Consider the following 13,330-nt stretch of genomic DNA (forward strand, 5'->3'; position numbering starts at 1 on the left):
AGGCCTAAGGATTGCTTCGGATTAAATTAAATTAAATTATGGTTTATTTAACGACGCTCGCATCTTCCAAGGTTATATCAGCGTCATTGGTGTGCCGGAATTTTATCCCGCAGGAGTTCTTTTACATACCAATAAATCTACTGACATGAGCCTGTCACATTTAAGCATACTTAAATGCCATCGACCTGGGCCAGGATCGAACTCGCAACCTCGAGCACAGAAGGCCAGCGCTATACCGACTGCGCTACCCAGGCCTACTGCTTCGGATTGTAAGTCTACAAATCAACCAATGCACTGTGAGGGTAAGCTAAGTTTTACGAGATTTTCCTCTCGATTTTCACCAGCAAGTATTCATTTCAAAATATTCTTCAATAGAGCATATTAATGTTTTGTTATTTTTAGCAATTCATTACTTTTTCCTAATGACAAAGAAGAGACTAGTGAAGTGCTTTGTGTGGAGTGTAGCATTGTATGGGACAGGAACATGGACATTACGACAAAGTGAAGAGAAACGACTAGAAGCATTTGAAATGTGGATATGGAGAAGGATGGAACGTGTGAAATGGACAGACAGAATAAGAAACGAAGCTGTGTTGGAAAGAGTGGTGAAGAAAGAATGATGCCAAAACTGATCAGAAAAAGGATAATGAATTGGCTGGGTCACTGGTTGAGAAGAAACTGCCTTCTGAAGGATGCACTAGAAGGAATGGTGAACGTGAGAAGAGTTCGAGGCAGAAGATGATATCAGATGATAGACGACATTAAGATATATGGGTCATATGAGGAGACAAAGAGGAAGGCAGAAAATAGGAAAGACTGGAGAATGCTGGGTTTGCTGTGAAAGGCCTGCCTTTGGGCAGAACACTATGAATTAATGAAAAAATAATCTACGTTTATGATATTTATATCTATGAATTTTTTTCCATTTAGTCTATACAGAATTCGTCATACTGATAGGTCTGCTGTTAACGGGGCTAACTTTAACCATATTTTGGGTTCTTTCAATCTCTCGTAGATGTAGCTAGGCCTATACAGGATAGGACTTCCGCGGAATGAAATCAGCGCAATGAGGAGTCTCGGCCCAAGACTACTCTGGACATCATACTAGCAATGGAAAAACATTCAATTCGTAGGAGAAATTTGAACTCAAGACCGTTGGTTGCATCTTCTGTTCTTCATATCAACGTCATCAGAAACATTAGCAATTTCAGTAAATAGGCCGATAGGTCTGTTCCAGCTCTAAAGCAAACTCATCTTCATAGCCTACTTATGTAACTGTAAGTACATATCGTTTTAAAGCTTTTATTTAACAGAATGACTAGTTTAAAAAATCTTAAAATTATAATACCATCGCACAAAATTAATCAGAAAAAAACAGTTAAATTAACAAAAGGTACGGATATTAAAGAAAAACTATACTTTTAATATTAAAATATTCCACTTTTATAAACGCTCAGGTCGCCCTGGGTGGCGCAGTCAGTATAGAGTTGGTCTCCTGTGCCCGAGGTTGCGGATTCGATCCCCGCCCAGGTCGATGGCATTTAAGTATGCTTAAATGCGACATAACTTAATTACCATGGAAATCTCAACGGATAGATATTATAAAAATATGTTTACTGATTAATCTCTTGACAATACTCTGGCTTCATGGGCGCACGTTTCTGCATTACATTACACCAAAACAGTACCTGTAATCATATTTGTGTTATATTTTAATAGCGCAATTTGCAGAATTTCATCCATGACCGACCAGTATGCTAGCAGGCAGAAAGACAAATTGAAATATAGTCCGTGTTACGCACATTCAAACACGGTGTTTCGAAAACTGTTTACCGCAACGGAAGAGTTATTAACATGTATGTCCAAATATTGTAATTAAATTACGGAATATTTACGCCCTTCCATAATAATTTGGTATTTGTCCCTTGTTTTAAGTTTGCTCTGTATTGCCAAATATAAATTATATATTCACTATAGAAAATTGCAAATTCATTATCTTCTAGGCTTTACAGGTGTGCGCACCGTCCTTTCTCTTCTCTGTTCTCTGTTGTTAAATTCAAAAGGACTAACACTGCTTCCCCTCATCTTTACTAATTTTGCAAATATTCATTGCTGCAAAGAATGATTAAGTTTGCTTAAAAAAATAATATAAATAAGAGATTTATTTTGTTATGGATAGAGTAGGGCAAGGAGAGACAAGATAAAAAAATTATAATAAAAGGTACGGATATTAAAGAAAAACTATACTTTTAATATTAAAATATTCCACTTTTATAAACGCCCAGGTCGCCCTGGGTGGCGCAGTCAGTATAGAGTTGGTCTCCTGTGCCCGAGGTTGCGGATTCGATCCCCGCCCAGGTAGATGGCATTTAAGTATGCTTAAATGCGACAGGCTTATGTCATCAGATATACTGGCATGTAAAATAACTCCTGCGGGACAAAATTCCGGCACACCGGCGATGCTGATATAACCTCAGCAGTTGCGAGCGTCGTTAAATAAAACATAATTGAAAAATGTAAACGCTTACAAAATAAAAGACGAGCTAGTTAATGACTTCGCTCAAATGAAAGAAATGAAGAAAAAATAATTAATTTAAATAGGTCCATGTTAGTACAACTGATATCATGGTCAGCGTTCAAGTTTATCTTAGTTTACGGTTTCGAAAACATTTAATTTCAGAGGAAATAGCAGGAAGTACGCTAAGTAATAGGCTATACCCTATAATGTCTGCTCTAAAAATATTGCCCTCCTCCAAGCAAAAAACTGAAATGACGTCCTACATATAAATATACTAGATTCACAGCACGTAAAATCTGCCAAAACAATTAAATTAAAATTAAGAAATACTAAAACATTATCAGTTGTCTGAAACAGCTGAAAACATGGAACGATGAAAAAAAAAAAAAAAAAAAAACATTAAGAAAATTTAAAAGACGAGAACAAGGTTAATTATTTTGTAACGGTGTTTTTATGTTATCCATCATCCATTAATAGATTGTGAATTGCATAATTGTTACTATCTAATACAGTCACTCTATAACCGGGTGTGATTATCAGATAATTATATACATGTAGGTAGGCCTATATATCGGTTCCATAATGTTAATGTCTTACAATTCCCATCGTTCCAGGCACTCTATCGTGCCACTCCACTTTTCTTTCTCTCTTTTAGGTAAATTTATTGCTTCTAAGCAACTTGGCCTATTAGACCTGAGAGTATTTTCGAGCGCAGGGCAAAAACTGGTGATTTTTTATTTTGTGATGTTGTCAGTACTGGACACTTCCGAAATTACCAGACCTAACAGTGCGCTAGTTTTTCCTAACTACTAATAAAATTAATTTAAGGAACACATTTACAACTCTAACAAAAACGATTTACGAAGCAGTAATAAATGAACGAATTTATATTTAACCACTCGAATCCCCCTCCTCCCCCATGCCGCGATTTTGAATTGCCTATGAAACTGAAATACGACACTCCATGATTTTCGGGGTCTATTGGAGAATACGATACGTTTTTCGGTAGATTGAGATATTTCGTAAAGCTAAGGTTAGGTTAGGTTTGTTTAGATTTTGGCATGCCTTGTATATATAATTATTATATTACGTCATCGTAGCCATTTTTGTTTCATCAGTGTGGTGTAGGCCTAATATGACTGTATCGTATTCGTCAGTAGCTAATCTCGATTTTCGAACTCTTTTTTTCATGAACGACTATTTTATGCTCGATTTTCGAAAATTAACACAAAAAATTCGGAAACACATAATTGCGACTGTAACCTAACGTAACCTAACCTAACCTTAACTAACCTAAGCTAAACTAAACTAAGGTAATACAACATTACCTAAGATTACATGGTAACTCTGGACGATAACACTAACATTACTGCGACCGCCACCAAGCAGTAAACTTCGTCTACCAACAAACATTACATTACGCTACAGCCTAAAGGCCCATTCACAATGAAAATTAAACATAACCGTAACATAAACACAGAAGTTTGCGTCCAGGCTACCAAATGGGATCATTCATAATGATTCACATAAGCATTGACATAAACATTACCGTAAGACGTTAACATGAAAGTTTGCAAACTCCAAACTTTCATGCTTATGCTTAAGTGATTTGCAAACAGAACACAGTCGTGGAGCGCTAAAGTATACGACAGGATATGAGGAAATGGCGTCGTTATGTTTCCATGGTTACCAAGTATGTTTGCGGTTATGTTTATGTTCCCATCGTGAATGATGGTATAGGCTCATTCACAATAAAAATTAAATATAACGTAAGCGTTAACTTAAGAATATAAACATTACGGTAAAATCAAGAAGTCATACCATCATTCACAATGGGAACATAAACATAACAGCAAACATACTTGGTAACCATGGAAACATAACAACGACGCCATTTCCTCATATTCTGTCGTATACTTCAGCGCTCCACGATTGTGTTCTGTTTGCAAATCACGTAAGCATAAGCATGAAAGTTTGGAATTTGCAAACTTTCATGTTAACGTCTTACGGTAATGTTTATGTCAATGCTTATGTGAATCATTGTGAATGATCCCATTTGGTAGCCTGGGCAGAAACTTCTGTGTTTATGTTACGGTTATGTTTAATTTTCATTGTGAATGGGCCTTATGACTTCTTGATTTTACCGTAACGTTTATATTCTTAAGTTAACGCTTACGTTATGTTTAATTTTCATTGTGAATTAGCCTTAAGACTACGTAAAAAAAACTATAACATGTAAGACCGTAGTCCGCTCGCAACAGTCTTATATAAACGATGGGAATTTGATATAAAATAATTATAGACTACATGCTCAGAACTTGTAAAATCCATGGACAGGTTTTCCTCCAGAATTAATAAAAGTTGACTATGAAAAAAAGAAAACGGTGGCCGTTACCCTGACAACATGGAGAATTCAACAAAGCAACCCAATTGATACAGGTTATACGGGCCTCTGATTCGTCTTTTATTCTTGATAATTTTTTTACATAATCTTTGGAAATAACATAGCAAAATATCACTTTTTTTTTTGCGTCATCAGATCCCCTTTACCGTTACCGAGCGATGGTCAGTTTTCCAGGTCTGTAGGCCTATCCTAGTCTATAGACCTAATGTAGTCCTATAATTTATCATTATTACGTTTTGTACGTTTTAGACCTACCTATGTTTTACATTCAGAAAAAAATATTTTACTTCAAAAGTATTTACTGCAGTGAAAGAAAGGCTGATTCATCTTTGTTTCGACCCTGGTTGTTAATTAATTTGCCTTTGGTTCGTCTTACATTATTAATCTTGATGATTTTGACTTAGTATTACAATCTTTGGAAATAACATGGCGAAATATATTAATTTGTTATGCCCTCAGCCCCCTTTGCCGACCGATGCGACGGTCGATCCTCAAAGTAGGAAGTCATAAAACTTGAAAGAAAAATGAACACGTTATTCGCATGCCCTCAAATGCAATCCCCATACAAATATTTAAATAGACAACTCGTGGCAGAAGTAGCGTAGAAAAATCGAGAAGCAGCAGATCGTGAAGCCGATAAAATCATAAAGTAATAACCTTAAGGCTGGTTCACAATAAACCGGGAACGAGAACCAGAATGAAAACGAGAAGCAGAGGTCGTGAATATGAAAATTTTTGATTCACAATAAACCGAGAAGGTAGACGACTATGCATCGATATGCGTGTCAATAACGATATGTAAAGTCGATATTACGCATTCTGATGTTAGTCTATTTGTGTATAATTGACCAATGGCATTCTCTCATGAGTACAAGGCAGCCAACATAAACACAGGTTAACCAACTTCGAAATTTCAACTGAAACATTTCATTATGTAGGTCTACTGTACTATAAATATGCCCATGCATCTTTATTATCACAACCTATTTTAAGTCTACCATAACGTAAAATAATTAGAGAAGAAACATTTGTAATAGAACAAAAATGAACACAACAGTAGTTATTGAATTGAAGCATGAATATGTAGTGTGTAATACAACCAATACAGTAATAAAATATGATTCGCTTCCGATCGGTGTTCAAAGATGCAGCTATTAAAAGCCACGTACTCTCCTTCATTTTCTCATCTTTATACGAGGCGCGCCTCTTATCGTAAACGTGAGGATTTCAATATTAGAATCTCATCAAATAAAACTTGCTCCATAATGCACAGCACAGAACAAAATAATGCATAGGTTATGTCACGGTCTTCTTTCTACAAAATATACGACGACAAAATAGCTTTTAGATGGCAATAGAATGAATCTAGTGGGCTGTGATCGGAAACGTGAACGCCAAAGTTGAAACTTGGCCAACTCTCCGTTCCCGATCCCGGGCTCCGGCAAGCTTTTCGTTAATTGTGAATGCTCACATTTAAATGTACACATTTTAACAATTTTACCGTTTTCGTTTTCGTTCCGATTCTCGTTTCCGGTTTATTGTGAACCAGCCTTTATTGATAAACTAGAAGAAAATAATAAATAGGCTATCTTAAATTCACTCAACGTAATGCAAAAGTATTTAAGTCTTTCTAGAAATCAATCAAAAGAATTATTTCAGTCATCTAGGCCAGTTAAAAGCACAGAAATATAAAAAAGACGAAGTTTAACAGACTTGCAAACGGGGGAGAAAATGCTCATTATTTAGTAATAAGGTATTTGTGTTATTTATTTATTGTATATTGCATAACCTATATTACGTAACACATTGATTTAGAGACCGCCTCTGACTTGAGGCTAATTTACTTTTGTAACATTCAGACCCTAGGTTCGCGAAGTGACACACAAACGGAATCCTGCCTGAGAATTAAAAATCAGGTACTCACAGCCAGTTGCCGGAGTGCGACTGCGCCCCAATTGAGCACCTGGGCAGCAGGAGGACCAGGGGCAGAAGAATCGGAGGCAGGAACAAGTGTCGCTGAACCAAGGCGATCAGCATTTCCATGGTGACCAGGTAGTAGTCTTCGTTCTGCAAAGCAGTCCCCTCCGGTCAGTAAACCAGTAGTAGCAACAAATAGTTGACACTCGCCGCCCGCCGATGTTACGAAACACAAACACGGGCTGATTTTTAATAGTCGAGAATTCTCCACTACATAACTCCGAATTAGGAGCAACACATATCAATTTAAAGCCGAGACATTTTGATATAATACCAATGTTACGTATCTACATTTAATTATAATAAATTTTAACATGACTAAAATTTACTACCGGTATCTCCTTTATAAACACGTTCTCTCTAATACTGGATTTAATTAACGTATTTTTCTCACAGCAAACTCTGAGGTTGTTATATGAAAGCATTTTGAAACATGGCCACGATTAGTTTAACACATTTTCATTATCTTGAAACCACCACATGCATATCACAACACACAAAATACACAAGAATAACCACTGATAAATAATTAATACACTAGTATTTACACAAATGTCATTAAATAAAAACAATCCCCCGTATTCAATGGCCGTTAATATCAGTTCCTAAGAACTTCACATAGTCCTCGTGATTAACGCGCTAAAAATCTTCAGATGTCATAACAAAAGAAGTGCGTTAACAATGTCTCTTTAAAAAAAAAACATGTAAGTACTACCAACTTAATTAAATTCTGTCACGCTATAGCATTACTATTCAACTTTCTCACAGTCTGGTAAGTGTTTTTATCGCATTAAAATATATATTAGAGGAATAAAAACACGGTAGTCTAACTAAAAAAAAAATCTCCTTACATATTTTTCTGCACTTAGATTCACTGTAATAAACACCCAAGGTCACCGTGAGTTGATACAAGAACACGTGGTGTATTCGAATTTCAAACGTCAAGCCGTTAAGCACGGAGCACTCGCGTACAATGTTCGTCGCGCGACGACTGTCGGGAATATGTTTACCTATCCCTTATTGTAGATCCATGCGCCGGGCTTCAACCTCGTTATTGGCTCATATACCTCCCTACCGCCCCGCAGACAAACGGGCTATTGGTCCACCTATTGTACGAGTAGTCAACGATTGGATGATGGATCCCCTCTCTCTATCTGACTCAATTAGAAAGAGACAGCTGCGTGTTACAGCATCCCTAGGTCCAGATGAAGATGACCTCCTAAATCTTTTTTTCTTCTGACATGTCCCGTTCCAGTCTAGTTGTAAGTGTTTGTGCGGTGGTTTATTGCCTGTGGCAGGATGTCCCATCGCACTGCATCCGTGATACCTACATGTTCAATCGTGCATCCAACCAGAAAATTCTTCGAAAAAAGAGAGATTTCGTTTATTAATCTAAATAAAAAACAATCGCCTCGAGGGACAGGCAATATCTGGTGTTTAAACTGTCACAGTTTTTGTACATACCTTTCAATTACAAGTTATTTCTCCAACTAAGTATCACTAACATCACGAAGCACGCTGTTGACTCGTTTAAGTTACATTGTATTATCATAGTTGTGAAACAAAAGATATATCAATTCTTTAAGATTGTTTGAACCAAAATGCAACACTGCTACAGTATTTAATCATAGTAGTAATTTAGGCCCAAGAATATATAACACATTTATATTTAAATATCCTAATCTTCTCAATTCTAATAGTTCTAGTATTAAATTTAAAAAGTTATGTATGGATTTTATAAATAATGAAATATTGTAAATTTCGATTTATATATTCTCATTATGTAGTAGACATAAGACAAATTGTAAGAACTTATTATATACTTCTTAATTTAAATTCAGCAATGCGCCCCTGTGCACGAGTTCTACTCTTTCAAGGATGAGTTAAAGTTTTATCTGTTTATATTATATTTTATGTTAAAATTATTAGCAAAATAAATACAATTACAAATACTTCTTACTAACAAAACGGTTATAACTTATATATGTGTAAAATTATGAATTTAAATTGTAAGTTATTTTGAAAATCTATAATGAAGTGGTATCAGTGAAACAACGTATATTTAAAGAAAGAAAGAAAGAAAGAAAGAAAGAAAGAAAGAAAGAAAGAAAGAAAGAAAGAAAGAAAGAAAGAAAGAAAAGTCTTCGAAGAATGGAAGAAATAGGAATGTTTTCTAAGAGATTGTAACGTATTGCAAGACAAAAAATATGGTAATGAAATTAGAAATGAATTTAATTTCGTATTATATATGATACAAATGATGTACGTACGGAACTATTTTAAGAAACGTATGGCAAAAAAAGAGACAAGAAACACAAATAAAATTTTGCGGAAATTATGACAACTCCTGACTTCCTCTATTATAAATTAAAACCTGGCCTTCCAACAGCTTACAGATTTCAAAAAATGTATTTGAGACCTGAAAATGGTTTCAGGGATTCCTTTCAAATTGTGAAAATCTGAATTAAACCACTCAGGTCTATTCCATCATAAGTAGACCTAAATTGTTATTTCTTCATATCGTCTTCCATTTTCTTAAGAGTCTTCGATCTCTTTTCTGTCTATTCGTTTGTATTGTGAACGTTTCCGAGAAAAAAAAATCCTCATTATTTCGAATATAAATTTGTGTTACTACGACTACAACTACTCTACTACTAGTACTACTACCACAACTATAACTACAACTGCTGCTGTTACTACTACTACTACTACTACTACTACTACTACTACTGTTAAGCCTACTATTATTACTTGTTAGACTACTTTTGCACCATTTTCCTTTAAGTTGAACTCATATTTAATGTCTGATTTCGGAACTTTTTATCTAATTTCTACGCCCAGCCTGTAATCGACCTCAAGAAGACCGCGTTCTTTCAACGACCATTACTCCGCCTGCGAAACATCCTCATACCACAGCTATTAATACAGTCAAGAAGCTTGAGTTGTGAGGGTGCTACGAACAATAAACTGTGTCGATATTATTTCGCATTGTCTGTAATGAGGCGATATTAGCGATCCTAGTGGTTAGCAACTATCTATGGATGCATATTTACTACGTATTGAGCTTCGTGACTGTATATACTAGACTGTGCTCATACTAACATTTATTAATACAACACAATTCTCGCAACATGTAGAATATATTATTTCCGATAATAAAACATTTCTGTATCATTCTTCTAAATAGATCTACTGTTATAGTTATGTGTATAGTGCGTGCACTTCCTAACAAAAAGCTCTGAGGTTCAATCCCGGGTGTGGATTATGAAAGAAAAATTGTGTTCCGTCCGCGGGACTGAATGCCCATTGTCTTTTGATTGTCCAGTGACGTAGCAGCAGTTGCCCTGCGTCATACCGATCTCCTGACCAGGAAGTTATGCATTTGTGAGATGTTTAATGTACGATCAAACAAACCTCACTCCCCTACTCACATTGATGTGTAAGTTTGATAAAAGAAGGGGTTAAGCAAATGTAAGGAAAAAAGCGGGAAGTCAGTGCTGCTATGCACTGCCAATCGGAGCTCGAAGACTTCCAACAAGATTCCTAACGGGGCTGATCGGTCACTTCCCACTGCTGCGAGCAGTGACTACGTGCGACGCGACGCAAGAAGCTTAAAAATGAATTTCGTGAAAGCGACAAATGCGTTTTCGTTATACATTTTAGGCGTTTTGTAATGTTTCTTCTTTATCATGTTATGACTTATCTAACATAATTAGGAACATTAAATCCAGACGTTTGAGATGGGCAGGGCATGTAAGCAAGTATGGGTGAATCTAGAAACTAATACAGTATAGAGTGCTAGTTGGAAGATCTGAGGGAAAGAGACCTTTGGGGAGGCCGAGACGTAGATGGAATGATAATATTAAAATGGATTTGAGGAAGGTTGGATATGATGCTAGGCAGTGGCGGTTCGTGAACTTGTGGATTGGGGGAGCTGCAGTAGATTTTGGTAAATACAAATTTTACTTCTTGACATAATGATGACTAATACGTATAGGACAAAAATAAATGCACTACATATCGAAAAATCAAAACTCCCTGACTTAGTTGGGAGATGTCTGTGACATCATTTGCCATAATCGGTTAAAAAAACTAATATCATCGATTTCAGTCTGAATTTCAGATCGGCAGACACTCAACATGCAATCTACCAGTTCATTCTGAATTGTTTTAGAACTACCTTTAAACAGTGGCATGTTCCAAATGATTTTTGAGAGGCTCGTTTAGATTACTAACGAACTGTAGCAACCCACGAAATACACCAGGGTTCTTCGAATCGTTTTTTCATCATGTCTCCTAAGGGAAAGTTCATATTGGCCACAAAATCAATATTTTTAAAATAATTTCACGATTTTTTCTCATTTCTTGATTATGTTTGAGAATGTTTGTTCTGTTCGCTTCACTTAGTTGCGCAGCAATATTAGTTTTGCCTGACATTGCCAATGAAACAACATTTTTCAGGTGAGACAGCGAAGATTCGTGCTTTTTAATTTTTAGGGGCAAATGTCCTAAATCTGTCACACCACTCCTAGTCTATGCAGTGTCACCACCGAAGAGGAGGCAAGGAAAACAAAATACAGAATCTTTTTTGTTCACATCCACATAACCACAAATGCTTAGCGTAAATTTCATTGTTATACTTCCTTACATACTGTATATGCACTATTTCGGCTGGATGAAGCTTGAGTAAGATTTAAGTCGGGTAACGAACGACCATTTAATTTCATTTCATTACATCAATCTTCTTCGCAAGGGAAAGTTGAGAAAAATAAAATTAATATTCTGTAATTCACACACACTCATGCTTGCATATTTGCACTGGTTAAGTTACGGTACTAAGATGTCACACCAAAGCAATGTTCTAAAAGTGGAAAAGAAGTCTCTTTCGTATTTTACATGCTATATTAAAAGGATTCTACTCGTGCAATCATTTTGAGTTAAGGCAAATATTAAGTTCTGCTGGAGGCTGGATATATACGTAATAATAAGGCAAAAGATAATATTAATTTCGTTATATTAACTCGATAAGATTCTACAACAGTAAGTATGTGAAGAGAAAATAAAAATTTTGTCATTAAGTTTCAAGGGAATAGAGAATCCATTTGACATAGCATTACAATAGCGGTGTGGGAGTGGAGGAAAGATCTTCCCTTGTCGCCTGGCTCTGCAAGCCACTGCAGCGAAATATGGGTTTTAAACAGCGGCAGTTTCCCTCTGCTTCCCTTCACCTCTCTATCCCCTGACCGTGCAAGACACACTCTCTATGAGCTGTCCCACCCTTCAGATCCCAGGACGACTTTGAATGCAGTGTCAATTCCAATACAGTCGACGCGTAAAAAGATTATGCATAAGATAATAGTAGGTCTACATATTCCCGGCCAGATGAAATATAAAGCAATTTACCAATAAAAGCTGTAACAATTCTTCTACAAATTAAAATAAATATTATTTTAATTTTCCTGTCAAAGCAGGGAGTGCTGCAGCTCTTATGGGCGAACGCCCCTAATGCTAGGGACTGAATTAATCTAGCTCAGGATAGAAACCGAAGACGGGCTTATGTGAGAGCGACAATGAACCTTCGGGTTCTATAAAAGCCATTTGTAAATTGTATCATGTTATGAATATTATTACTGTTTATAGTTTTTATTCTTGAACTGTAATGTAGAAGACGAATAAATGAAATCATTTAATATGCATTGAAGTAAGGAAATAATTTTCATTTTTTATGTAGATTGTACAAGTCCCAAAAGTGAAATATTTTGTTTATTTTACCATTTATACAGCTTAAATAAATAAATAAATAAATAAATAAATAAATAAATAAATAAATAAATAAATAAATAAATAAATAAATAAATAAATAAATAAATAAATAAATAAATAAATGTGTATGTGGAATGAATTCTGCACAAATTTACATGAAAATATCCACATATACGTTAAGTTTGGACTATTGAAAATAATTTATAACTGAATATTTCTACCTACGAAAGATGCACATAACCTCTTAAAATATAAAAACAAAATATGAAGATGTAAGTTATATATACATATATATATATATATATATATATATATATTTTGCGATCAGCGATTTAAGAATGCAGATCTCTCGTGTTAATAATAGTTCGTTGAAAAAATCGCCCTGAGGATAAGCGATATTTGATACTTAAATCGTCTTACTGTTTTTGTATTATCAATTTTCATTTCCCCAAGAAACATCACACGTTTCCTCTGAGGATAATAAGCATCCTCTAGCTTTGGATGGTGTTACATAAAAATAACTGATCAAATTATAATGGAGAAGTATTATATCCAGGCTGGCAAAATACGACTAAAAGTAAAACTGAAATATCTACTTTGTATTTCTTTTTTACTGTTAGCAATTTAAAATTATACAACTCCCATGTCACATTGCAAATTACATAGTA

General features: G+C 35.4%; 1 protein-coding gene across 2 annotated transcripts in view; it reads right to left on the minus strand.

Annotated features, from left to right (window-relative positions):
• The window catches only part of LOC138699819 (protein Wnt-5b-like), a 2,020,855-nt gene that overhangs the window by 619,123 nt on the left and 1,388,402 nt on the right, over positions 1–13,330 (minus strand). Inside the window, exon 7 of one of the 2 annotated variants that reach the window (XM_069825994.1) lies at positions 6,847–6,989. In XM_069825994.1, coding sequence (XP_069682095.1) covers positions 6,847–6,965 — 119 coding nt within the window. In that variant the 5' untranslated portion in view covers positions 6,966–6,989. Of the gene's footprint in view, positions 1–6,846; positions 7,884–13,330 lie in introns of those variants that run through there. The other variant, XM_069825995.1, reaches the window with a different exon arrangement.

The sequence above is a fragment of the Periplaneta americana genome, chromosome 5, assembly GCF_040183065.1.
Source record: "Periplaneta americana isolate PAMFEO1 chromosome 5, P.americana_PAMFEO1_priV1, whole genome shotgun sequence".
NCBI lineage: Eukaryota > Metazoa > Arthropoda > Insecta > Blattodea > Blattidae > Periplaneta > Periplaneta americana.